Source organism: Erigeron canadensis, chromosome 7 (assembly GCF_010389155.1).
Source record: "Erigeron canadensis isolate Cc75 chromosome 7, C_canadensis_v1, whole genome shotgun sequence".
NCBI lineage: Eukaryota > Viridiplantae > Streptophyta > Magnoliopsida > Asterales > Asteraceae > Erigeron > Erigeron canadensis.
In genome coordinates this window covers 19,496,672-19,524,034 of record NC_057767.1, presented here as the reverse complement: position 1 = coordinate 19,524,034, position 27,363 = coordinate 19,496,672, and the positions used below count along the sequence as shown (strand labels likewise).

The window sequence follows — 27,363 nt, the reverse complement described above, 5'->3', positions numbered from 1 at the left end:
TTTTAAACTAATTACTCTCTATAGTTATAATTTGTAGGAATTTACTTTCCATGATTAATAATTATATTTGAATTTTTAAATTTAAGTTTAAATCTATAAAAGTTATAAAAAAAAGGCATATGACATCATCGTATTAATCTAATGGTTCTAATTATAAGTTGATTTTTATCTAAAGGTTCAAACTTATCCATTTAGAAATTAAAATATTATATACATATATGTATATTATATATATGTATATATATAGGGGTGAGATAAATTGAGTCCAGCTTAATTTGAGTCCAAAATAAGTCCATGTAAATTACACGTGTAAGTTGTAAACTTATGCATGTGTAAGTCGTGGTGGCGGTGGTCGCTGTTACCGGAAAATCATGGTGGTGGTTCGAGATGATGGTAGTGGTGGTAGGAGGTGGTTGGAATTTGAGGAAATGGAAGACAATCGATCAATGGACTCAAATTGGACTCAAAATAAGCTATACTCATTTTATCTTTTTCTATATATATATATATATATATATATAGAGGAAAGTTATTTTTAGTACAAAGGTTTCAAAAAGTACAAGGTATTTCCTCCTTCTTCCTTCAATCTTCGACCACCACCACAACTACCATGATCATCTTCGACTACCACCATGATCCTCCGGCAACGGCGACCATCTCCGGTGAGACTTAAACATGTGTAAGTAAAATAAGTACAACTTACACATGTGTAAGTTGAATAAAAATTATGATTCAGAGTGGGCTTCGTGCTTAAGGATATTCATAAACCAAAGCTGGTGGGGGTGATAGGTCATTGAGGGTGATAGGTCATATTGTGATAGGTCATAGAGGGTGATAGGTCATAGGGGTGACCGGTGATGAGTGATCTACCTAAAAATAATTGTACTTAAAACATGTGTAAGTTACTTACACATGTGTAAGTCTCGCCGGAGATGGTCGATGACTTACACATGTGTAAGTCTCGCCGGAGATGGTCGATGTCGCTAGAAGATCATGGTGGTGGTCGGAGATGATCATGGTGGTGGTGGTCAGAGATGATGGTGGTCAGAGATGATGGTGGTGGTGGTGGCCGGAGAAAGAGGTAGAAGGAGTCCCTAACAGTCCTTAAAATAAGGAGTTCTTAATTTAACTTTTATATATATATATATATATATTGAGAGAGAGAGAGACATAGATAAATGGACCGTCTCAATCCCTAACATGAGTGAGTTTTCAGTAAAAGGAGTTCGTAGTATGATTGACAAGGCGTTACTTCCATATAGTCTGATCGCGACTAGATGGAACAAACTTATTCCTCGTAAAGTTAACATTCTTGCATGGCGGATTCTTCTTGATAGACTTCCTACCCGTTGTAATCTTGCTAAGAAGGATGTCGATATCCCTTCGGTTCTCTGCCCATTGTGTAGTGGTTCGGCTGAAACTCGCGACCATCTTTTTGGTGCGTGTGAGATTGCTTCTAATATTTGGCATTCGATATCTAAGTGGCTTCAAATTTCTTCCTTTTCAAGTTTTGGACCTACTGATATCATTGAGTTTGTTGATAATATGCAACTTTCTTGGGAAATTCCGAAATGACGAGGTCTTCAAATATGGAAATCATCGTAAGGAGCTGCTTATGGATTTAATTATCTCGCAATCTTTCATGTGGATTGCTAACAGGAGTAAAAAGAGGTGTTTTACTTGGCTGGAGTGGCTTACTGGTCTTCTTTGTTTAATTTAGTCATTAGCGTTCCTTGGGACTTATTTGGGATTACATAAAAAACACGAAAGGTGAAAACCGGTAGCTCGGCCCCTGTTTTGTGAGGGTTTTTCTCGTAACTTGGGCTACCTGTAAGTGGTGCGAATTTTTTGACCGTTTTTATAATCTTCGCAGTTCAAGTCTCAAGAAATATGTAGGGTCGTGTATCGATTGATTCTAGATAATGTACTTGTAAATAATCTTTGTATTCGGGTGGTCTGGTAATTTGCTAGACTCTTCTTTGTTAATTTAATATATATTGCTGTTAAAAAAAAATAGATAGATAGATAGTTGGATATTTAGTTGGAAGATACAAAATTGTTATGATAATATAGGGACTTGCATCTAACATATTATATACTCTCTGACCCTAGACTAGTTGACAGGCATGTTACAACACAAATTGTTTATATAATCAAATTACATAAAATCTTATGTAAGCAATGACTTACTCGAACTAATGAAGCATTTTCTAATCATAATTATACATCAATTAATATCTATATCTATATCTATATCTATATCTATATTAATAAACAAACTACCCTCCCACTTTTCAACTATCTAACTCTATAATACCCAAAATATCCTTAATTTTCAACACATTCCTAACTCACACACTATATTTACTTAATATATTCCTAAAATATCTTACACCCATATTTATCCAAACTATTTATCTCCATTATTAATCAATTTAAATATTTTCACCTAATATCTCTATAATATTCTTAATAAAGTTATTTACAAAAGATACATTCCTTAACCATAAAAACTACACTACCATTTACGTTAATTACTTTTATATTAATAATCACATCGTTACCACCACCGCCACTAATACCACCCGTTGCTGCCACCACTGCCGCATTGTGTAGGTACCCATCTCGTTAATTAAAAAAGAGTTTTGCTTATCCGTTTATCATTTGTTTTTGCGAGTTGAACAAAATAGTCCGAAATCTATTTTTCTATTTGCAGCTTCTCATAACTGAAGTTTTGATTTTTTTTTTAACGTCCGGTTTTTGGTCAAAGACTCTGTTCAACTCATATGTGGTCTCTACATCTATCGGGTAAGATGTCATTACGATAGTTCACAGAAAAAAACTCTCGGATAGATCGTTAAATGGTACGATATCTACAACATTGAATGTCATTTGGGATTAAACCTGATTAAAATATTTTTTGGGACATTTTCGAAGAAATATGTGACATTTTTTCTAAACTTGTGTTTTGGTGTCTAAATTTTTTTCTTAAAAGTAATTCCTTCCTTATGTATTAAAAGATAAATATTATTGGTATATACATATATAAACACACATATATAGCGGTGGGTTAATTTGATGACAGTTTTTCTAAAGAGACGGGGGACAAATCTCAGTTACCTATTTTTCTCTCATTTTTCTGTTTCACTTACACATGTGTAAGTGACATGGTAACATTGTCGTAAATGTTGGTCACGGGTTCAAAACCTTTGAAAGACATATTGGGAAGTCCTTGCCAATAAGGTAGGGCATGCGGGTTTTCTCTAGCATTTAGCTAGTTTCTTCCAAAACGGTAGTGGGACTTCCACTGCCAGTCATGCCCTCGGATTGACTGTGCTGGTGACGTGTTCGATATCTACCGGATGATGAAGAGGCATGCCGCTTAGTTCAATCACCACTGCTGTTCAAAAATACGCAGTCCAATGAATTTGATTTTGAGTCTGTTTTACCCATGTGTAAGAACCTTATGCATGTGTTTACACATGTATAAATTGTATATTTTGACAATACACTTACACATGTGTAAATAAATAAAAGAAATAATTTACGAAAATGTTACCATATCACTTACAGAGGTATAACTGTATATGTGAACAGAAGAATAGAAGAAAGTAAACGGTTGAGATTTGTCCCCCAATCAGTGTACTCAAATTAGCTTTCTCTCATATATGAAAAATGTGATTATGTGATCGTTGGATACCTAAGTTTGGTTGTTGAATTATTCACATACATTTTTTTTTAATATTTATTGTATAACACACATATATATATATGATTGGCCTCCCCATGTTTTTTATAAATTATTTACAATTTTTTTATAGATTAAATAATCAAGATGTAAGGGGTTTTACACAAAAGCTTAGGTATCTGACACTAGCATATTCTTATTCATTCATATATGTGTGTGTGCGCGCGCGCGCACGTGTGGGTGTGGATCTTCCTTTTATTTTCTTTTCTAGATGATAGACGGTGAATTGGGGCAAAATAGTCTTTTGCACGTTCACGTGCTTGGCACATCACCAGACTTAACGACCACATGACGTCTATTAGCCATATAGTAACTATCTTGTGCGTAAACACAAAAAAAGGATCGAATCACAACATCTCACAAAATTCTGAGATTAAATAATCCCTGGAAGCGGTGCGAAAAACTTGATATGTCGTTTATGTATAGTGAAAAACGGTCAAGATTTAATATTATAAAGTCACTGAAATACCAAATTAAACACACTCACGTTCGTTTGTAGTATAGCTAGTGGTAAGACCATGTTCATTCACAGGGTATATGTTTAAGAACTAAGCAAGATGTAAGTCCCTCGGGTCTTATTCTTCTATCGAACCGAGATTGACTTAAGGATTTGTCGAGGTGTGGAATTACTCGAGATAACCCATGGTTTCTATATCTACCTTTTATGATATATATATATCATTATATATAGAGGGACAATCAAATAATAACAGTTTTAAAATAAGAACACGGTGAAAACACTTAAAAACCTCATTTCGATGCATTAAAAGTCCATAAAACTAGCATAATATAAACTAGTTATCATTATTTAAGTGTTTAACAACACATTCGTCAGTCATAATCGAAAAAATCATGTTTTTCGTTTTGTGCATCCATCTTGGATGCATATTCATCAAAATGATACATCCAACAAATAACGTGAATTCTGCAATTTTGATGGATTAATGTGTTGTTAAACACATAAATAATGATAATTAGTTATGGACCATGTTAGTTTATGGACTAATAATGCATCAAAATGATGTTTTTAAGTGTTTCACCGTTCTTATTTTAAAAGTGTTATTATCGGAGTGTTACCCAATATATATATATATATTTTTGCGCGAATATAAACACTCGTGTTTGGTTACTATAGTTCAACGGCTCTCCGGACGAACCTTACCAACCAATGTGGTAATCTAAGTCTACGAGTCGTCCAAACCTGGTGTGTGTTTGCAGTTCGTGCGTGAGTCGAGTACCACCCACAAGATTAAACCGTGTGTGTTCTTGGTTTTCTTTCAATTGGTTTTGCTTGTTTCTCTCTCTACACTCATATTGAGAAACACGCATACACACACCCTTTATGTATTGGCAATGACCAAGAACTCTCAAATTCAATGGATGTGAGTGTTCTCATGTCAAGCCCATTAGGGTTTTGGCCTATTTGAGAGTTATTGTGTACAAGCATACTTTTGCTTGTTTCCACAGAAACTCTCAAACCAGTTGAGAGTTCTTATGAACAAGCAAACTTTTGCTAGTTCCTCAGAAACTCTCAAATCCATTTGAGTGTTCTTTCCACAAGCAAACTTTTGCTCGTTCCCAAGAACCCTCAAATAACACTTAGGAATATTTGAGTTAATGTTTCTCCTGCTGTCAAGACGCAGAAACAACATTAACTCATGTTGAGTCTTGGATTCGCTGACCAGACTTGCTCGCTGACATGTATCGCCAGCAAGTCTAGTGACTCTCTTCAGCGGGGTGTATGCTGCCCAAATGTGTGATGGCGGGAAGTATTCAAACCATATGAAGACAAGAGTCACATGGTGGTTTTTCCAACTGGAACATACCTTACATGGTAAAGGTACATGTTGGGACCAAAACTTGGGACTTCTCTTTCATATCCATTTTGGTAAAGAAGACAAGGACTCTTGCATGGAAGTACAAGGAGCCAATGGGACGTCGACAACCACAATCTATCACCATCAAAGGAAGGCTGTGTTGCCCTAATTCTTTCTCTATATAAAGCAACACAACCGCATTGTATCATGTGTGTTAGTCACCTTGAAAGTGTGTGTCACTTGTAATTGTTCAAGTTTATAGTGTGTCTAGACTTAGCAATTACCTTGTTCATTTGTATTCTTGTAAGTCAAGTTTGTAAGATCGACCATGTATTCATCGTTTAATCAATGATACATATGATTATACTTGCATTGATTTATTACAATTGAACTTGTCATTGTTCTTGTTATTAATCTTCTATTTACTTTATTGTCTAATTTAAATATAACATAAGTTGTGCATTCGTGGACCATCAAGTGATATCAGAGCCACCATTCCTAAATCATTGGAACAAGATCTATTTGCCTCCTTGTGTTTACATTAAAATTTTGTTCCTTTACTTTTCTTGAAAATTTTGTTTCTAAAACAAGAATATGTCTTCTATTCCCAGCCTTGTGAACACACGTGACTTTGGTTATGTGTCGACACCTCTAAAATTCGAGCCCAAAGATTTTGGCTCTTAGAAGGAAAGAATGCTTCTTCACATCTCTAGTGTGGAACCTTATTTAATGACAATATTAACTGAGGGTCCATACGTGCCGATGTACGTCCAAAGGACTCCAGGAGCTACACCTGAAGCTCCTGAGATAGTCATTGACCTGGTAAAACCAGAGGTTCAATGGACAGATGAAGAAAGGAAGCTGGTAAATCTTGATGCTAGGCTTAAAAACATGATTATTGTCACTCTTCCCACTGAAATCATGAAGCTAGTCATCAAGTATCCCTCTTCAAAAGAAGTATGGGATAGACTGGTCAGCACCTATGAAGGAACAAATACTATCAGCTGAAGGCAAAGGTGGCTGAAACAGAGGAGGCCAAAATTCCAGCAAAAGGACTAGTTGCTGAATAACATGATTGGGCTGACTTAGATGAGTCTGATGATGACGATTATGTTGATGCCATGTGCCTTATGGCACTTGCTGACAGTGATGCTCTGACAAAGGATCAAGTCTCCTCTAGTCAGTGGGTAAACATCACTGTTAAAAAGGTACACTCTCTTCTTTCCTCTTCTTCTGATCATGACAAGACCAAAATTATTGAGTCTTTGTCGTGTGATCTTCAGTTCGTAGAAAGTCTACGTGCTGAACTTCAATCCAAACTTAACTCTGCTGGAGTAGAGTTAAGTGAAAAATCTGAAAAACTTATGAAATTGAAAAATGTTCATGTGGAACTTCAATCTCATGAGTTAATGACTCAGAAACTCCAACTTAAGAATGAAACTCTCAAGGCTGAAGTTTCTAATCTGAAGAAGATTGTGACCTCTTGGTCAAAGGCTTCCAAATTTCATCATTAATGTTTGAGTGAGCAAGTCCCTGTCAAGTACAAGCAGTGATTGGTGGTAATTTTGATGTTGCTGCCTCACTTGCTGACTCATTTAAATATGATGTAAAGCCTGAAATCTCTATTCCTCCACCCTTTTCAGCTTCCATCTCTCCTGAAGAGATGAAAAAGTGGTACTTTGTCAAGGGGCAAAATGACTACCATGCTGAGATGGATTCTAAGGCTACATCTTCCACCAGTGTGCCCTCTTCCTCTAATGTTAAAAGTACCAGTCCCTCAACCAGTACTTATGACATGTTCTCTCATCTTCCCATTGTTGGCATGATGCCACATGAAGGTAGAATTCAACATTCTCCACCTAGAACCTTTAAAGGGGATATTTCAAGTAATGGATATGTACCCATTGCTCCTCAGCGACTATCAGTAAAAGGTGCTGAGCCCTTTAAAAGAAGCACTATTGCTGCTCCCTATGACTATGGTACTCCTCAGCGAGTTAATCATGTCGTTCAGCAACATTCTAGTGCTCAATCTTCTTCTCAGCTGGAACCTACTCATGCTAATCCCATGATTGAACATGATCTTCTAATGAATAGACGAGTTAGGTTCGCTGATGCAAGACATCAGCAAGTACTTCCCACAAAGACTGTACCTGCTGATGTTCAAACTCATATGGCATCTCAACCTATGCCTATAAAATCCAATCTAAGGCATAACACTCCAAAAAGGGAAAGATTGCCCTCACAAAATAGGTCTACCACTCCTCAGCAAGGACACTTGCCACATAAGCAAGTGAGGCCTATAACTCCTCAGCGGGGACATTTGCCACATCAGCAAATGAGACCCACTACTCCACAAAGAGGACATATAACTACTCAGCGTGGTCAATCCCCTGTGTCAAACATGGAGTACTTACCTCATAGGCAAATGAGATCAGTGACTCCAAATCGTCAGTCTAGACCTTTCACTCCAAACAGAGTGAATCATTCTCAACAGGGTCCCTGTTCTTCCTACCCTGCTGGAAAGCAAGCATGGACCATGATTAGAGGACCTCAAAATCATCATGGTGAGTCCATCCTTGGTCCTGTTCCTCAGTTGCCCCCTCCTAAACTTAGACAAAGGAGTAAATCCAAGTCTAAGCAAAAGAGCAAGGCTTCATCTTCCTCCACTCCTCAAATTAATGAGCTTACTTAGCGAATGAATGACCTTTCTTCTCAGCTGTGGGACTTCTTCATTCAGAATCAAAAAGGCAACCCCTCTGACAAAAAAATGCTATCGTTGTAGCAGCAGAGGACATGTTGCCTTTGAATGTGACTCCGTCAGCTCAAGAGATGCTCCAGGGGTTGTAGTTCAACCAACCATCTCTATATCTGCTGAAACATCTTCTTTTTCTTCTACTAGGATCAGTGGGAACCTTTCTACTGAACCTGTTCCAGTGACACCTCTTCTGTCACTAATGTAAACATCATTGAATACATAGCTTCTCAGCGCATTGAACTTCCCCGTTCTCAAAGGGTTATTTCAAATGCTTGGGGATAACCTTCAATGCTAGTTGAGTATAGTGCTCCTGAGGTAGTAAGCAGTTATGCATATCTTCGTAGCAATAAAACTAATATAATGCCCTTCAATGAAGATGATAACACCTTTGGTCTTGTCTCTGTGGGAAATCATACTACTCTTGAGGAGGCTGTCTCTGAAGAGCCAACTACCTCCTCTGAAGTACCTTTAGTTAATCCTGCTGACATGGCCATGGATGAACAAAGCGAACTCGCCTAAATCCTTTCTTTACATCCATGCAGGGCTCGCTGGGAAAAGGAGTGTGGTATTTGGATAGCGGTTGTTCAAAACACATGACTAGCTCTAAGTCCTTGCTGGATAACTATACAGAGGCACCCGGTCCTACTGTGGTGTTTGGTGATAACTCTACTGGACAAACTGAAGGGTTCTCAAAAGTTGCTTATGTAAATGGATTAAAACATAATCTCATTAGCATAAGTCAACTGTGTGATGCTGACTACAAGGTAATCCTTGATAAACATCAAGCCACTGTAGTAAATATCAACAAGGAAGTCGTCTTGGTAGTACCAAGAAAACAAGATGTATATCTTGTAGATTTCACTCCTATCAAGACTGATAGTGAGACTTGTTTCTCTGCTAAGTCAGCATCTGAGTTAAATTGGTTATGGCACAAGCGTTTGTCGCATGTGAACTTTAAAACCATAAACTCACTGGCTAAAAAGAACCTTGTTCGTGGTCTTCCTCCTCTTTCCTTTGAAAAGGATAGACTCTGTGGTGCTTGTGAAAAAGGCAAATGCCATAGAGCTACCTTTAAAACAAAACAAGCCAATTCTGTTAAGGATTGTTTTCATCTTCTCCACATGGACCTTTTTGGTCCAATGAATGTCCAAAGTCTAAAGGGTAGTAAATACACTCTAGTAATTGTGGATGAATATTCACGATATACTTGGACAATCTTTCTTAATTCTAAGAGTGATGCTGCTGATGAAATTACCAAATTCATTAAGAAAATGGAAAATCTCAACAGCATAGGGGTTAAAGAACTCAGAAGTGATCATGGCACTGAGTTTAGAAACCACACTCTTGAATCTTTTTGTGCTGATCAAGGGATCTCACAAAACTTCTCTTCTACTAGAACTCCTGAGCAAAATGGTGTTGCTGAAAGGAGAAATAGAACTGTCATTGAGGCAGCACGTACAATGCTCAGTTAGTCCTCTCTTCCCAATTGGTTTTGGGCAGAAGCAGTCAACACTGCTTGCCACACTCAAAACCGCTGTCTCATTGTCAAAAGACATGATAAGACAACATATGAAGTGTTGAGAGGGAAGAAACCTCAAATCAAATACTTCCATGTATTTGGTTGACCTGTCTTTATTCTAAATAACAAGGATCATCTTGGCAAATTTGATCCTAAAGCTGATGATGGTTACTTTGTTGGATATTCTGCCATCAGCAAAGCTTTTAGAGTATTTAATACTCGTCTTCAAAAGGTGGATGAATCCATTCATGTCACTTTTGATGAAAGCTCTTCTGCTCCTAAAGATATCCAGCCATCTTCTACTGAAGAGATCTTCAATGAGTTCACTAATCCTCTTATGGAGGATGCTGACTCATTTATTGATGCTTCTTGCTCACTGCCTCTTGTCAATCAGCAACTCACTGAGGACAGTTCAACAGAACTTGAACTGGAGCAAATTGCTGCTCATATCTATACGATTGAGCCAGTTGAGCCTATTTTAAGATCAATCCATGCTGCATCAGCCAAACCTAGATCACTGGCTGGTGATGTGCAAGTTGATGACTCTGCTGATGAAGAGTTTCATGATACTTCAGCTAATACTGAAGATATGGAGTCTGCTGATGACCCCATCATTGATGATAACTTAAATCAGTTAAATGGCTCCACTGATCAAACTCAAGTTGAACCTTCAATAACCATTGATCTCTCCTCTTATACTTCTGCAGATCCCATACCAATATCTTTCGCTGCCACTCTTCTCGGTTCATCAAGTGTCCCAATACTTAAATGGACTTCAAGTCATCCTGCTCACCAAGTAATTGGTGATCCTCAGCAGGGCATTGTGACACGATTAGCGACTAGAAATACATGTCTATATGTAAATTTCTTGTCAATGATCACTCCTAAGAATATTAGAGAGGCTGTGGTTGACCCATCATGGGTTGTTGCCATGCAAGAAGAACTAACACAATTCCAAAGACAGTATGTCTGGTTCTTAGTTCCTCTTCCTCCTGGCAAAGAACCCGTTGGAACAAAATGGGTTTATAGAAATAAAATGGACGAAGATGGAGTTGTTATACGTAACAAGTCTAGGTTAGTTGCTCAAGGTTACCTTCAAGAAGAAGGTGTCGACTATGACGAAACCTTTGCTCCAGTGGCCAGACTTGAAGCAATACGCTTGTTCTTGGCACATGCTGCATATCGAAACTTCACTGTATATCAAATGGATGTCAAGAGTGCTTTCTTAAATGGAAAACTCGAAGAAGAAGTTTATGTGGAGCAGCCACCTGGTTTTGAAGATCTAACCAAGCCAAACCATGTGTATCGTCTTTATAAGGCATTATATGGTCTTAAACAAGCTCCCAGAGCTTGGTATGCCACTCTTTCTGAATTTTTTCTTTCTCATGAGTTTCAGCGAGGGTCTATAGACAACACCCTCTTTATTTATAGAAAGGGTGCTCATGTCCTATATGTGCAAATATATGTCGATGACATCATATTTGGATCCTCCAGCAAGAAACTTTGCAATAAGTTTAGCTCACTAATGTCTTCTCACTTTGAAATGAGTATGATGGGTGAGCTAACCTTCTTCCTTGGTCTACAAATTCGTCAACTTACTGATGGCATCTTTATAAACCAAGAAAAATACATACGAGACATGCTGGCTAAATTTGATATGTCTAATATCACTCCTATGTCTACTCCTATGTCTCCTCCAAATAATCTCCATGCTGACCTTGATGGTAAGCATGTATCCCACTTTCTATCATGGGATGATTGGATCGCTGATGTATCTCACAGCGAGCCGCCCATACATTATGTTTGCTACTTGCCTTTGTGCAAGATATCAAGCATCTCCCAGGGAGTCTCACCTTCTCGCTGTCAAGCGTATCTTCAAATATCTTAAAGGGACTTCCTCATTGGGTCTTTGGTATCCCAAAGATTCAAATTTTGATCTAGTAGCATACTCTGATTCTGACTATGCTGGATGCATGTTAGATAGAAAGAGTACCAGTGGTGGATGTCAACTGTTGGGGGGAAGGCTGACTAGTTGGTCTAGTAAGAAACAGCATACAGTTTCCATCTCCATTGCTGAAGTAGAGTATGTGTCAGCAGCAAGTTGTTGTGCACAAGTCCTTTGGATGAAAAACCAACTTGCTGACTATGACTTAGATTTTTCTAAAATCCCAATTATGTGTGATAACACTAGTGCTATTGCCATCACACATAATCTTGTTCAGCATTCCAAAACTAAGCATATTGACATTAGGTATCACTTCGTTCGTGATCATGTCATGAAGGGGGATGTTGAAATCTACTTCATCCCCACTTATGATCAACTTGCTGACATCTTCACTAAACTTTTAGATGAAAAGAGATTCAAGGATCTCATCAGCAGGTTGGGAATGCTAAATGGTGATTTTGCTACTTACATATCTTTTGTAAGTTAAAATCTCTTGACTTATATCTAGATCCTTCAGCAAGTTCAAGTGTGTCTTACTTGTTACATAACAAGGCAATGAAGAGCCATAAGTCTTCATCTAGTCCAGCAGCAAACGGTTGCTGGTAAAGACATCTAAAATCCGTTGATCCCTGATGCTTTGGGAAAAAGCATAATAAAAATAATAGGGTGCTGAAAGTCCCTATCTAGTCCAGCAGCAAACGGCTGCTGGTAAAGACATCTAAAATCCGTTGATCCCTGATGCTTTGGGAAAAAGCATAACAAAAATAATAGGGTGTTGAAAGTCCCTATCTAGTCCAGTAGCAAACGGCTGCTGGTAAAGACATATAAAATCCGTTGATGGCTGACAATTTGCCAAAAATTGTTTAATGCTCATCAGCAACCACTCTTTCCTTCTTTGTGTTGCTGATTAAAAACTTGGTAACCATACTTTTTAATAAAATAATGACTCTTCAGTGGATACCTCAATTTATCTGAGTGTATTCCACTACGTATTTTGTTAATATTTTATTATATTTATCTCAAACGGTTACCTCGATTTTCTCCCAAATAGGCAACTTGTACACTGTATGCGCCGTATGAACTCGAGTACAGTTGAAATCGTGGTTCATATAGTCACATCCTACAACCCACATACGTACATATATACAGTGTCCTATAATTTAATATAATTCTTTTTTATGCCACGTATGAAAGAGAGTACATATGGCGACTCACTTTTTGCAGTTATGGGACCCATATCCATGCCATATATATGCAAATCTCTTCCTCTTTTTCTCCTTTTACGTTCATTTCTTTTTCTCTAAACTTCCAAATCTCTCAAACTCTCTCAAATCTTCTTTATTCTTTCAAAATATTCATCTCAAAGTATCACTCATATCATATTCTAATCTTTTCTCATCTAAAATGGCTTCATCATCTGAAAATGTTCCAGCACAACTCTCTAAAAATCTCTCCTATCTTTCATCCAAGGTATTTGATAATGAAGGCATTAATCCTTCTAATCAAGTATCTTTTCAAGCTTCTAAACTGGTCATTAAGGCCAACAACTATATGGGATCTGAAGAGATCCCATCTAAAATCAAAGGATATTTCTCCATGCTTGATTTCATAATGGGATGCCCAGTTAGAAGAGCGATTTATAGCGATCCCAAGGAAATAGCTGTCCACCTCCTAAGGGAGTTCTGGTGGACATGTGATTACAAGGTTGCAAGTAGCACCATTACTGGTACCATCATGAAAGGGACGTGTACAATATCTATCTCAGCGGATCCACTGAGACAAGTTCTTCATCTTCCCAATCAGACTGAAGAACGACCATTTGTTGGACTTGTAGAAACAAATGTGTGGAAGGAATGGCTGCTGTCCATTGGGTACGGATCTAATAGTGTTCCACCCACACCTGTACACAACAACCCTCAAAAGAAGTTCTTGCCTGGGGTTTGGAGGTTGCTGTTCACGCATGTTATTCAATGTCTTGGCGGAAACAGTGGCTCATTTGATCAAGCCACTGCTGCTCAAATGCAGATTATCTATGCATTGGCAAATGGTCGAAACGTAGACTTTGCCAGTGTCATTTTTGAAAACCTTAAGGGAAAGGTCACAAGCTCTGTCCCATTTTCCAGATTTCTCTCTCTAATCTTCAAGCATGAGCGAAAGGGAGAATATCTTCCTGAAGGTGCTCACTATCTCCTCTCTCCAAGGGTTGCGAGCTCTGTATTTAAAACTCCGGCTTGTGACCTTGAGCAATTCGACTCCAAGTATGTTGTGCTCACTCTAGCAATGAGGCAGGTACTTTACTCTGTATACCTTGATATTTACAAACCTTACCCTGCTGGAGCTGGTATGTTGATAATCCCCTCAACAACCTCCAAAGCTCCCAAGAAAACACCATCAACTTCTTCCACTTCACCTCCTACTGCTGTCCCAAAACAGCAGCAGCGAGTACTAAAGGGCGAAACTACTAAGGTTAGGAAGTCCTCACTGCCCAAGGACAATTGAGACCCAGCCAGCCCATCAGCAGTCTCAAAAAAGGCTGATGACGAGAAAAAGGGTAACCGCAAGCAGCCACCTCAATCTTCTGTAGGAGAGGTTGGTGAAGTTCAAGGGCCACCCCAGCCCACTAGAGTTGAGTCAACCGAACTATTAATTCCCTCTTGTTCTCAACCCTCTGAGTCGTTTTCAGCAGCCATATCACAGGTGTTGCTAGAGACGACAAAATCTATGGCCGATGATGCTTTGGTGACACAACACACTGAAGCTGAGGCACCCGGTTCCCCTACCCCTTTAAATTTTTCTGTTGATGAAAAGATGGGTGTTGAGTTTGAGAATGCTGAGGATGTTGTTTGTGGTGAAGGAAGTTTGGTTGAAGGTGCTGAGGTTATCGCACAAGAAAATTTAATTGAAAATATTGATGTTGATGATGAGAGTGATTTGGAGTTGGAAGATTTCATAGTTGATGACTTCCAGCTGGATTCCTCCAACCAGGCTGATAAACTTGAAGCGAGTGACATGGAGGTTGATGCTGAAGAAGAGGTTGTTGCTGATGTAAATGCAGCAGCCATCAATGAAAATGTTGAAGAAGCTGCTGTTGATGATAATGCAGTAGTAAATGTTGAAGAAACTGAGGTGCTGACTCTTTTTGCCAGACCTCAGACTCCACCCATGCAACCAGTGAACACCATGCTCTCCCTTGGCATGCCCTCTTCCTTCCAAAGTGTTCCTGGCTGCTCATCTACTGCCAAGCCTATCATCTCTCAAACTGCCAAAGAGTTGGGTATCTCTTACTCTACTAACTCTTCTGATAGGCTGGCCAGGGTGGAACACCAACTAAATGATCTCACCAAGGCTGCGACACTCGCTGTTCAACTCAAAAGTCATGAAGATGACAGCTTGGTGAAGATCTTGGAGAGCTGGTACAACAAGCAAAATGAGAACACTGCCAGCATCGAGACTCTTAAAGAAAAATCTGTTTCTATGGCTGCTGATCAAGAGAAGCTACGCACTTATACTAACGTCATCAAAAGAGATCAGCAGGCTATTCGAGGTTTCTCGCGATCGTTGTGCAAGATTGGGACTGCTGTACGGTTTTCAGCAAAGAAGGCATCCAGCAGTAGTGAATCTGCTGCAGCTGAAGCAAAAAGGGTTGCTGACCGGGTTTCTCCTCTCATCTCCCAGGTTGAATGCAACACCAAGGCCATAAATGCCTTGGAAACTCAAGTGGCCAGTCTTCCTCCTCATGTCTCATTCACCGAGGAAGATCGTAAGCGCCAAGAGAACTTAATAAAAGAAGTTGGGGAAATAAAGACTATGCTAACCCAACTTCTTCAGCAGCAGGCAGCCCCAACAGCAACGGTGGAGGTAGTTATTAATGATACTACCTCCAAGGGGGAGAAAGTTGATGTTGCTGTAATGGCACTTGTCAGTGAAGCTGTTAACAAAGCGGTGATTGATATTTATGAAGCTTTTGCTGACAAGGTTGCTAGTGAAGAAAACACTGCTGCAGTCACTGAAAAACAAGATGAACTGGCAATAGTGGCTGTCAGTGAGAACACTCCCCCTGCTGGTGTTGAGGGGGAGACAAAAATTGATACTGAAGTTCCCCCTGCTGGAGCTGAGGGGGAGACTGAAGATGTAGATGCTGAAGGGGAGCAGCAAATTGTTGCCAAATCTCCCCAACCTGAAATTTCTGAAGCTGAGTAGTTAGAACCAGAAACCATGAAGGCTGTATGAGAAGCTGGGTTCGCTCAGGAAATGGCTCAAGACAGATCCCGTGAAATGTTGCCAATCTTTCACAGACGATACCTGGCAAATGCTGAAATCACTCCAATGACTGATAGTCAAAGGAAACAGCTCACGAGGTCTGGATTCTTCAAGAAACCTCAAGTTGCTGCCACCTCGTTCTCCACTGAATCATTGACCATCCAATCTCCAGCAGGTCATCAACATCAAATGATTGACATTTTGGCCTTGACTGCTAAAGGAAAAACTCAAGAAGAAGCCATCAAGGAGCTGAACAGAATCAATGAGAACCAAGAAAATGAAAAGAAAAACTTGGAATTCATAAGACAGCTGCCACTCCTTGAAAAAGATCAATTGGATGTTGAGCAGAAGATGATTCTACAAACTGGTGGTGCCGAAGCTCTCTACAGACATAAACATGATGAAGTAGAGAAACAACTGAGTGAAAAGAGATCTAAGTTTGAAGTTGAAAAGGCTAAATGGTTGAAATACATGAATGACAGGAGGAGGCCTCAAAGAATCGTGGCTACTGAAGCCTTTCGTGCTGACATGGGCCTAAAGACAAATTTGAAGTTCTTAAGAGAAGGTGCTGACAAGCCAGTCAGATATGAAGGTGTCAAGGCAAATACTCCGAGTGCATCTGAATGGGATGAAGTGTATATGCTAATCAAAGACAAAAAGGCTCCCAGCTACGATCAATTGAAGAACATGCTGAGGGAGTACTTTGAGAAGGCAAGAGGTTTTGAAACGAAGTTCAAGTGTGATCTGCCTATGCTGAGGCTAGTGTTTGGAGCTCCAATAACTATCTCAACGTCTGCTGGCAAGAAAGTACAAAGAAAAAGGAAAGAAATGCATCAATTCTTGCTAGCAGCTCTTCCTCCTCTAGCCGGTGATGCTACCTTAAATCTTCGCTTGCCTTCCAGAAGTGTGTTTGAAGAAGGAAAGACATTGGAGTCCCCTGCTGGCATATTCTTCCAAAACTTCCAGAATGATCAACTCTTCTTCAGATTGGCAGAATAGAAAAAGCTTCCATTGGGTTTCTCATCAGCATTAGAAAGAGATTCTCCAAGTTAGCAAGTGCCACATGGTTCATCAGCAAGATTGATGAAGAGCTGTTGAAGCCTCATAGAAGAGATGATCCAGTGCTGAGGATTGCCAAGCAGGAGGATGCTTGGGAGATCGTAGCTGCTAATCTTTAGATGTCTTAATTTGTAAAAACTTTATGCTTCAACTTGTAACATTCTTTAATGATATAAAAGAAATCTTTCCTTCATACTACATTCTTTTACTTACTCAGCAAGTCTCTCCAACGAATAGGGGGAGCTTGTTGAGTCTTGGATTCGCTGACCAGACTTGCTCGCTGACATGTATCGTTAGCAAATCCTCAGCGAGTCCAGTGACTCCCTTCAGCGGGGTGTATGCTGCCCAAATGTGTGATGGCGGGAAGTATTCAAACCATATGAAGACAAAAATTACATGGTGGTTCTTCCAACTGGAACATACCTTACATGGTAAAGGTACATGGTGGGACCAAAACTTGGGTCTTCTCTCTCATACCCATTTTGGTAAAGAAGACAAGGGCTCTTGCATGGAAGTAAAAGGAGCCAATGGGATGTCGACAACCACCATCTATCACCATCAAAGGAAGGCTGTGTTGCCCTAATTCTTTCTCTATATAAAGCAACACAGCCGCATTGTATCGTGTGTGTTAGTCACCTTGAAAGTGTGTGTCACTTGTAATTGTTCAAGTTTATAGTGTGTCTAGACTTAGCAATTACCTTGTTCATTTGTATTCTTGTAAGTCAAGTTTGTAAGATCGACCATGTATTCATCGTTTAATCAATGATACATATGATTATACTTGCATTGATTTATTACAATTGAACTTGTCATTGTTCTTGTTATTAATCTTCTATTTACTTTCTTGTCTAATTTAAATATAACATAAGTTGTGCATTCGTGGACCATCAACTCAGCTAATGTTTCTACTGCTGTAAATACGCAGAACCAACATTAGCTACGACAACATTTCTACTGCTGTGAATACGCAAAAACAACATCGTCTATATTACCCATTGGAAGTATTGATTAAGTTAATGTTTCTCCTGCTGTTAATACGCAGAAACACAATTAACTTAACTTCCCTTTGGAAGTACATTAAGTTAATATTTCAACTACTGTTAAACGCAGAAACAATATTAACTTAATGACTCTTTACATGTAATGTCTATATTTATGTTATGTACCTGCAAATTATAAATAATAAACAAGCATATAAACAAAAAATGGATCTCAATATGATCAACAAGATACGTCAAGGTAATATTATTGACAATCGGTAATTACAAGATAAATCATAAGACTTGAATATATATAAATATACATCACACATCTAGAATGCTCTTGTCACCGAGAAACATTACCAACACAAGATTATGTAATACTAAGATTGGTTCGAAGTTTTTGTAATGATTAAAATAACTAATGATTAATGAAATCGAAGAAGGAGTGTGTCCAACCGCTTAATCTAGCGATGAACTACGAAATTAAACAATAATAACTAATGACATCATCTACTTAGACTTAGATCATCCATAACATGTTTAGGTCTCATAGATTAAATTTATTTTATCTTTTTATTTAACCATGATTTAATTGTATATATTTATTTTAATTATAAAATTTTTTAATATTCTATCACGATGACAATTAGTTTATACAAATTTGTGAATTGAAATTATTAATGTGTCATGATACAATAATAAAGGGTAAATTGATGGGAACTTTTTACGTCCATATACCTTTTTGGTACCCACATAATCCGAGCAAAGATAGTATCAAGGTAATTCACCCACAAATTAATTTTGTTTTTGACCAGATTCGAATATGGGTTTTCTCAGAAAATGACGGCTTGTGGCCATCCCACCAAAATGAGATGGTTAACATGATACAATAATAATATTATAAACTTTTGTGATAACTACTTGGGATGTCATGAGCCTGGCTATAAACCTTTATTTAACACCCATCATACTCCATGTACGGTCCCACCTCCTCTCCCATTGTTATTATCTACAAATGAAGAAAGTATATATATTGTAAAAGTTTGTTAAACGTACCCTTTAAGGCGGCAGATATGATGTATTAAATAATTGTATACTTACCATAAAACTTTGGGCTGAACTTTTGATATGAAAGATACAAATTTTTAATGAACGTTAAGTGTAGCCCAGCCTAAGAGTTGTCTTTAGCCTTTCTCATATTAAAAAGTATGTATGTATTAGGGGTGAGCAAAAACCGAATCGAAAAACTGAAAACCGAAAAAAACCGAGAAAACAGAACCATCAAAACCGAACGAAACCGATTTATTTGGTTTTCATTTTTCTAAAATAGAACGGATTGGTTTGAGTTTCGGTTTCATATTTCAAAAACCAGTAAAAACCTAAACCAAACTGAACCAAATATAACTTAACTTATTATATATATATATCACATTAAAATTATATTTATTACTTATAATTAGTAACATGTTAATATATATAAACTATTTTTTATTTTAGTGAACAATCAATATAAAGTTTCTGTTTAAAATGAAAACGCATAACAAATTGATTTGTTTTTATAAAAAAATTATACCAATTTTAGCACCTAAAGATATAAATAGGTAATAAAAAACACTCGTATATTTTAGTAATATCATATTTTTTTTCCATAATAATTGAAGTTAAATTAATAACATAATAAACTAAAAGTATTTTTTTAAAAAAAGTAACATAAAAACCGAAATTAAAACCAAAACCGACCTAAACCGAACCGAAAATCGAATCCAAACTGACCCATGCTTAACTAGGGGTGTAAACAAGCCGAGCCCAGCCCGAGCTTGATAGTGCTCGAGCTCGAGATCGTTTAAGGGGCTGGGGCTCGAGCTCATTCGAGCCTTGGTATGTAAACTCGAGCTCGACTCGTGATTTGTTAAGAAAGCTCGGTAAGTGATAAAAACTAAGCTCGACTATCAGAGGTTCGTGAAAAAAAGCTCGTTTAGGCTCGATTCGATTAGTATATGAAAGCTCGATTAATATAATAAAATGTATATATATTACTATTATATTATATATGAAAACTCGTTTAGGCTCGCGAGCTTAATCGAGTTATGGATTCAAAGCTCGAGTTCGTTTAGTAAACGAGTCAACAGTTAAGCTCGAATTCGGATCGAGCTCGTTTAAGCTCAGCTCATAACGAGCTTTTTACGAATCGAGTTCGAGTATTTCGCGAGCAGGCTTGACTCGTTTACACCCTTATGCTTAACCCTAGTATGTATACAACAGCTGTTTATGTCTGTATAAATATTGTGCCCCATCAACTACAGAATTACATATAATTAATAAAGTCAACACATAAACATGAAGAGAAGAAGAGAAATGGAGAAACAAGTTAACTCATCAGAATTAAGATCTGCCATTGAAGTGATTTCCTTGTTTTCTGTCAAGAAGCTTGACCATCATCATGGTCATGAAGATCAAGTTAAAGTTCAAGATCAAGTTGTTAAATATAAACAAAAGGATGATGACATTTATATCCCCATCAAGCCCTTCCTTTCTCTATGCAACTTCCTTCTACATCTTCTTGGTTTGTTTCTTTCTGCTGGTGTTAAATCTAGATATGTTAAATCTAGAACTTTTATACTTCTACGTTTTTATGCATGGACAAATTACATAATAAAGTTGCATTTTTCTATCCATGCTTGTCTAGCATGTGAAGATTTATAAACATTTTTGTAGTAGTGTTAGTTTGATGGAGAGTTTATTTCCTCGTTTTTCTTTTCTCTTATTTTATTGATTGTAGATAAGATAGGACCAACAATGACTGTTCTTAGACAAGACATCCATCGGAATATACAGGTAAACTTTGGCTTTGTCTATTCTAGAAATTTTAATCTGTTATTCTTATCTCCAAACATAATATGATCAGTAACTTTTTAAGGATTAGATTAGACTATTGGATTAATTTTTAAAAGGTGAATTTCGCTTGAGAACTTCGTGTTGCGATTCAACAGCGGGAGGTCTAACATACGTTGTCTTAACCGGGTCCGCGTTAGAAAACTCCTTCGAAGTAGAAATGCCTATTTCAAATACCCAATTGGGAGAAAACCCCCTACTAATCCGCCCGAAGGAACGACGATCAATAGGGGTAAACCCTGTCTTCTCATACTTAACCTAGGTATACCCAAACATATATTCATAGAAAGACTTCTTAGGTACTTTTTTAGTTTTGAACCCAGACCTTTCGTGGAATATTAATTACCTTTGTATTATTAATTATTCGTATCGTTTTGCTTATATATATAAAATCGGCCACTAACTTCCCATATTGTAATTTATAATCCTGAGATACATATATATTTGAGCTTTGCTAAATTATTTATGTATATTATATCCCCATATTATATACAAGTTGGTTGTCGTTTCATGTATAGAATTTAGTCATAGTTAAACGAAAAAAGAACTTTTAGGATTTAGCGCTTTACGTCAACTATCCCTATGACAAATTTTGTTGGTTTAAGCTTGAAAATTAATTGGAATCTTCAATCTGACATAACAAAGTTTAGAAGTTTTGATGAAATTTGATTAATATTAATTGTTAATTGTATTAATCTATTGCCATTATATTAACCTTATTATTATTGTCATATTATGTATAACAGAAGTTTAATCAAGTAATTTAATCTTTTTTTTTTTTGTTTTGTTTCATATTTGGCCCATAGAGACTAGAGAAGGTGCAAGAATTAGACCCTATACTCAATTCAAATGTTGTGGAGATAGTAAAGAAAGAGTTGAATGCAGGCACATCAAGAAAACTTACTAGCTGCAGCAAAGCCTTCGTTTGGCTAACTAGGTATCTAGCTAGCACTCTTTCGTTACAATAATTTAACCGAATGTGAATTTCCTATATTTCGTTTGGCTAACTAAATATTTAGCACTCTTTCGTTTTGCCTTATGGTTCTTATATACAGATCTCTAGACTTTACGGTAAATTTACTGGATTTGATAGAAAAAGATATCAAGGTGGAAATGGAGCAAGCTGTTGAGAAAGCATATGAAACTAGTCTTAAACCATGGCATGGATGGATCTCTTCCACGGCGTATAGAGTACAATTTAACTATATATTGCTCGTGTTTCTCTACTTGTGTTTAAATATAACTAAAGTTGGGTGATGATATGTACATCACTTTTTTTAGTCGTATACTACCAAACGTGCTTTATGGTATTGTATTGTACAATAATCATATTTGGTGGTATACGGCAAAGAAGAAAATGTTGTATGGATCATTTTTTCATGAATCACTAATGGGTAAATTAGTTTTTAAGAAGAGACTGTTGATGCAGAAATATATATTAAAATTATTGTATCGTGTCAAATTAATACCGAATTGGATGAACTGAATATATATACTATTACATTCTGCAGAATATGGACTTTGGGTAATTGCGTCTAACTAAAATGATACAACCATTCTCTTCAATGGATTTCAATAATGCTTTCTCAAATCCTTATTTCAGGTAGCACTAAAACTAGTGCCTGATAACAAAACCATGATAGATATTCTGATATCCGAAGCACAAGATGAAGAAACTCTTAAGAATGATATAAAAACTTTTAAATCGTTGCTAGTGCCACTTCTTGATGAGATACACTCAACTTTGGTATGTATTGTTCTTTTACATTGTCAATGATCTCTAGCTAGGTAACTGATTTTTTTGGGTAATAAGGGTTACCCTGGTTAGACAGATCCCTAGCTAACAAAGAACAACATGAAAACTTAATGTTCAATTCTTGATCACATGCAGGTGAGCTATGGGTTGGACCGGCTCAAGGCAGCATAAAGAAGCTGGAAATCAAATACATGTGTATGTACATAGAACGTGGTGCGTAAAGAATACTGTATAATACTCTTAAAAAAGGTACCTATGGCAACAAATATTATGCTGGTATACGAGTATATGTTGTCATATTTCTTGGTGCTCAGATCATGTGTGGATTAGGATGAATGTATTGAACCAGCATCATAAGGCTCATAAGGGTGAGTCGATGGATATCCAGTTGTCCTACCAGGGCTAGGGTTCCCTCATTACCTTTATTTTCCCTAGATAGTAGATACCGTTTTACTATATTAATGAAAGCCTGATATAGTGTTCTATGACCAGTTGTTAAGAATTTAAACGACATGAATTGTGTAAATGCAAGTCTATTAGCGAATACAGTATCAATACAATGATATTTTTAAAAGCAACACTTTAAAAAATGAAACAAAATATGCCAAGGGCTATAAGAAAATGATTCATACAATTTATATCTAAGCTATGGAAGAAAAAAATCGAAACTCATGCTATTATTTACCATGACAAATCGAACTGTAACTGATGAGGTTGAGTTACTTAATATTTTGGAAGATACCAAACTTATCTATACCTAACAGATTACCTCCACCATTTGGAGGTGAAGACCAACGTGGTGGATCATGGAGAGCAATGAGAACTGAAACCAGACCAGCATTACTCGAAATTGTTGGTTCTGTGAACATTGGTTTATTCCTTTCGTCTATGAACAAATCATTTTCATTTGGTCCTCGTACCATGGCTCCCAATAGTTCATTAGGATTTGGTTCTTCTGAGTTTAACCATGTAGTTCCTTCCTCACAAGAATGCCATCGATTATCCAATGGGATTGATGCTCCTCTATGATGGATGTGCTTTGGGTAGCTATTTCCATATCCTACTACATAGCTCATATTCATCGGGTTGTCTCCAAGTATGTAATTTATCTAAGAGAAGATAATAAACAAAGTATATAAGGGTCAATATAACACTGATGCACTAATAGGAAGAGGAAATTAGCGAACAAAATCATCACAAATGTGGTTTCCCACTAAATGTGTAACGATCTTTTTGGTTATTAGGACTAGCGGTTCTTTGTTCAACAACATAAATTATAGTCATATGTTCTAATACTTGCCTGAGACATGGAAAATCCTTGCAAATTTTCGACCGTAAAACTATTGCCATGAATGCAAGTGCTACCAGACTTAGGCAGAAGAGCAAGATAGTCGCTATATAGTTTACTAAGAAAGGTTGCCGTGGCGGCTAACTCAAGGGGTGCATAGGGATCCTGCTTTAACAATATGAGTCCACCTATTTGTATCAAGCGAACTTGGTTAGAGTAATAATAATTTTGTGCTTTATCGTTGTGTATATATAATGTATAAAGATGTTATATATGTATATATAACCTTGTGTTTTATGTGTAGTAGGAGACAGATATGAACACATGAGCGAGTCAACATAGTTTGTTGATAGCATGAAGGAATTTTCATATGGGTATCCAAGATCAGAGAAGAATCTGAGTCTTGTTAACAAAACCTATAGATAAAAAGGACAAACCGGCCAGTTCCAAGATAATGCTTAGTAAACTGAAGCTGACTAATTTGGCCAAACCACTTAACTTCCAAAAAGTATTTATCATTGGTCTTAAATATAAGGATTACATACCGCAGTAGCAGCAAGCTTATTGTTCCAATAGAAAATGCCTTTATCAACGGATATTTCTTCTTCTTCAGCTGAAACAAAATGATCAGTAGCATATTTGAGATAACTCATATTGCCTGTCGCGAAAAATAACCATGTCCCTCCCCATACTAACTCATCTTTATATCCTGTAGAGTTGTAGAATTGTCTTGCTTGTCCCCCACATTTATCTTTCATTGTGTACGTACCTTGAACGAATCCAGGGTCTTCTTTAGTCACGATATCAAATAACTCGGTACCTGTTCTAATGAGGTCCTTTGAGTATGTCTCATCATCATTGTTGAAAACTAATGATGCAGCTGAGAGTGCTGCAATAATTTCTCCTGCCAGATCGGTGGCTGTTTCATCACAACTCGAGACAATCCTTTTGTATCTCATGTCCTCGGGTCTTTGCCAACAACTTATATCGTTCTCGTTTGATATGATGTTATTCCCTATTCCCCCTACCTTAAACAATAATTATGTTAACATTATTTTGTAACCATTATTATCTAATCGAGTGATTACAATGTCTAATATTATGAGCTCAACTTGTCTGTCACTAAAACAAGTAGCAATTGTTAGTCTGTCTTTTACGTACCTGTGAAAACAATGTGGTTGAACTAAGAGAAGTTCCATTTGGAGGGACAAAAAGCTTCAGCAAATAGTCACTGCCCCATTTGATTATGCTCTTGATATGATCAAGCTCACTGATATCTTCATACTTCGTATGATATTCGATCACAGACCAACTCAACAGAGAGATTGTATAAGCGGTAGGAAAGCTAAATTTGATGTTGTTCCCAGAGTCGTAGAAACCACCAACAAGAGTTCCGTTCCCATCGTCTGATCCTGAATCACCTCGAAACATCACCTTATTGTCTTTTGGTAATAACCCAGCTGCCAAAAATAGAAAAAAAGATGTAAGAAAATTTAAACGATGATCACCACAAGTGTCACAAAAGCTTTAGAGACTAAATATGTGTACATTTCTGAGCATCAAAGAAAATGAGAGCCTGTTTAAGCGCAAAAGTCAGGTCTTTAGTTGCAGCATGGTGATTATTTTGCTTGTTAATCAAGAAATGTAACAAGATACATAGAAATACAGTGATCAATACAAGGATGGATGCCGCGTATATAAAGCCTCTGACGTTCTTCTTATTTGTGACAACCAGATTGAAATCTACGGATTTTGTGAATTTTGAAGGGAGAGACTCATAACTCGCAAAGTCTCTAGGTTTTGGGAAAACATTGAACTCGAGTTCAATGGAATTCCAGCGGCTAGATGATGGGAGAAGGCGGCCAGCGTTAGAAACAGAATGGACGTAAAGTATGTCAGATTCGGGAGTGTCATCCATGGAGATCGATTTGATGGAGTAAAAGGGTTGATGTGATATGGGGCCGGTTTCATTAATTAGATAGAAAAAAAAATATGCATTTTGTTGATACTATGATTTCATCGTCGAGTATAGCCGGGCTTTGTAATGTGCTCCGCTTCATTGAGAACATTTGTCATGTCGGTAGATCCAAAGAAACAGACAACTACGGTATTGTACTTTTTATCAACACAAAGATTTACTAGTATCGATCAGTCATGGGGTGGTGTACAAAAATTTAACATAGTTAGGCACGTATCCACACCTCTCCTAAATCACTCTCTTCATTAGTTAATATCACATCAATACTTCTCTATTGTGACACAACTAATATATCTTTATCAAAATGACGTCTAATTACTTTGTCATTATTTTTTCATCTTTTAACATTTTATTGATCTGTACATTTATGTACAGAAATTCACACTGGAGTCCAAGTAAAAGTATAATCATGAAATAAACAAAAAAAACGGGTCAAAGATGTCAACATGGGGCAACTCAATTATGTTATCGGGTCAAGCTGGATTCAGTTGGTCAGAAAATTATGGAGAAATTGGAAGAGTGGGGGGCATTTACTATGCCCATTATTAGCAGGAAGATGAAAAGCAAAGGAGCTGTTTTTATGCCTACTTTTCACTTGAAACTATTAAATGTTGGGTCTTTATAAGCACACTACCTTTCTTTCCCTAGCGGACTATCTTCAGTTTCATATTTCCCATCTTGTGGATGACCGGGTGATGAAGGCTGAAAAATATGAAGAGAGTTGAAATTGTCCCTATGAATTTGGAGGGTGATGTGCCAGACTTGTAATTTTGGCTATCAGTGAATTTGGTGCAAGAATTTACAAAAACCTTTGGTCCAAGGGTGACAAGATTTTGCAAAGATATCTTTTCGAGTCTCCAATTCGCCATAGCACTGTCTCCTCGGGGTCTTCCTTAACGAATTGAAGGAGGAATCAAGGGCACAATTCACAAACCTAGAACTATTTACAATGCAACGAGTCTTGACCTAAAATTTGATACAAAAACTGTCTCATCTCGGCCCAATAAGAGTTCTTTGAAACATGATAATAACCTCACTACGTCTAATCCCAAAAACATTTCCATCAACCCAAACATCCATACAACCCAAGAAACCCCCTTCCGAATCAGAGGGTGAAAGATAAACCAGATACCTAAAATGGAGAGTGCTTCCGTTGTGGGGACAAATGAGGGTCGGGCCATAGATGCAAAACTGGAACTTTCAAATTTTTAGAGGCTAATGAGGTTGCAAACACATCAAAATTGGCTGGTAACTCAGGTTCTGATAATAACAGGTCCGAATAGCCGAGATTAGTTTACATGCCCTTTTTGGGAGATGACATCCCATAACGGTGAAGATACACACATCTTAAACTCCAAAGACA

General features: G+C 37.4%; 3 protein-coding genes across 3 annotated transcripts; 2 read left to right on the top strand and 1 right to left on the bottom strand.

Annotated features, from left to right (window-relative positions):
* Positions 1-1,200: 1,200 nt before the first annotated feature.
* On the top strand, positions 1,201-1,575 carry LOC122609060. Its single transcript, XM_043782119.1, has one exon. It carries the CDS (start codon positions 1,201-1,203, stop codon positions 1,573-1,575), a length of 375 nt encoding a protein of 124 aa, XP_043638054.1.
* An 18,848-nt stretch (positions 1,576-20,423) lies between these two features.
* Positions 20,424-22,905, top strand: LOC122609056 (glycolipid transfer protein 2-like). Its single transcript, XM_043782118.1, has 6 exons — positions 20,424-20,649; positions 20,866-20,921; positions 21,785-21,915; positions 22,034-22,169; positions 22,582-22,725; positions 22,870-22,905. The coding sequence occupies exons 1-6, from the start codon at positions 20,424-20,426 to the stop codon at positions 22,903-22,905; spliced, it is 729 nt and encodes a 242-aa protein (XP_043638053.1).
* A 548-nt stretch (positions 22,906-23,453) lies between these two features.
* LOC122609055 (endoglucanase 9-like) lies at positions 23,454-25,940 on the bottom strand. The gene is made up of 6 exons (XM_043782117.1): positions 25,571-25,940; positions 25,184-25,482; positions 24,568-25,050; positions 24,309-24,438; positions 24,035-24,210; positions 23,454-23,843 (listed from the first exon to the last, which is right to left on the bottom strand). The coding sequence occupies exons 1-6, from the start codon at positions 25,938-25,940 to the stop codon at positions 23,454-23,456; spliced, it is 1,848 nt and encodes a 615-aa protein (XP_043638052.1).
* Positions 25,941-27,363: the final 1,423 nt, after the last annotated feature.

Bases quoted from the DNA above. Each gene is read 5' to 3' on its own strand.
- LOC122609060 (XM_043782119.1), top strand. From the start codon at position 1,201: ATGAGTGAGTTTTCAGTAAAAGGAGTTCGTAGTATGATTGACAAGGCG.
- LOC122609056 (XM_043782118.1), top strand. From the start codon at position 20,424: ATGAAGAGAAGAAGAGAAATGGAGAAACAAGTTAACTCATCAGAATTA. The intron at 20,922-21,784 runs GTAAACTTTGGC...TTTGGCCCATAG, and splicing joins ACATCCATCGGAATATACAG to AGACTAGAGAAGGTGCAAGA. The intron at 22,170-22,581 runs GTACAATTTAAC...TCCTTATTTCAG, and splicing joins TCTCTTCCACGGCGTATAGA to GTAGCACTAAAACTAGTGCC.
- LOC122609055 (XM_043782117.1), bottom strand. From the start codon at position 25,940: ATGGATGACACTCCCGAATCTGACATACTTTACGTCCATTCTGTTTCT. The intron at 25,483-25,570 runs GTACACATATTT...TATTTTTGGCAG, and splicing joins TTTCTTTGATGCTCAGAAAT to CTGGGTTATTACCAAAAGAC. The intron at 24,439-24,567 runs GTATGTAATCCT...TTTTATCTATAG, and splicing joins ATAAGCTTGCTGCTACTGCG to GTTTTGTTAACAAGACTCAG.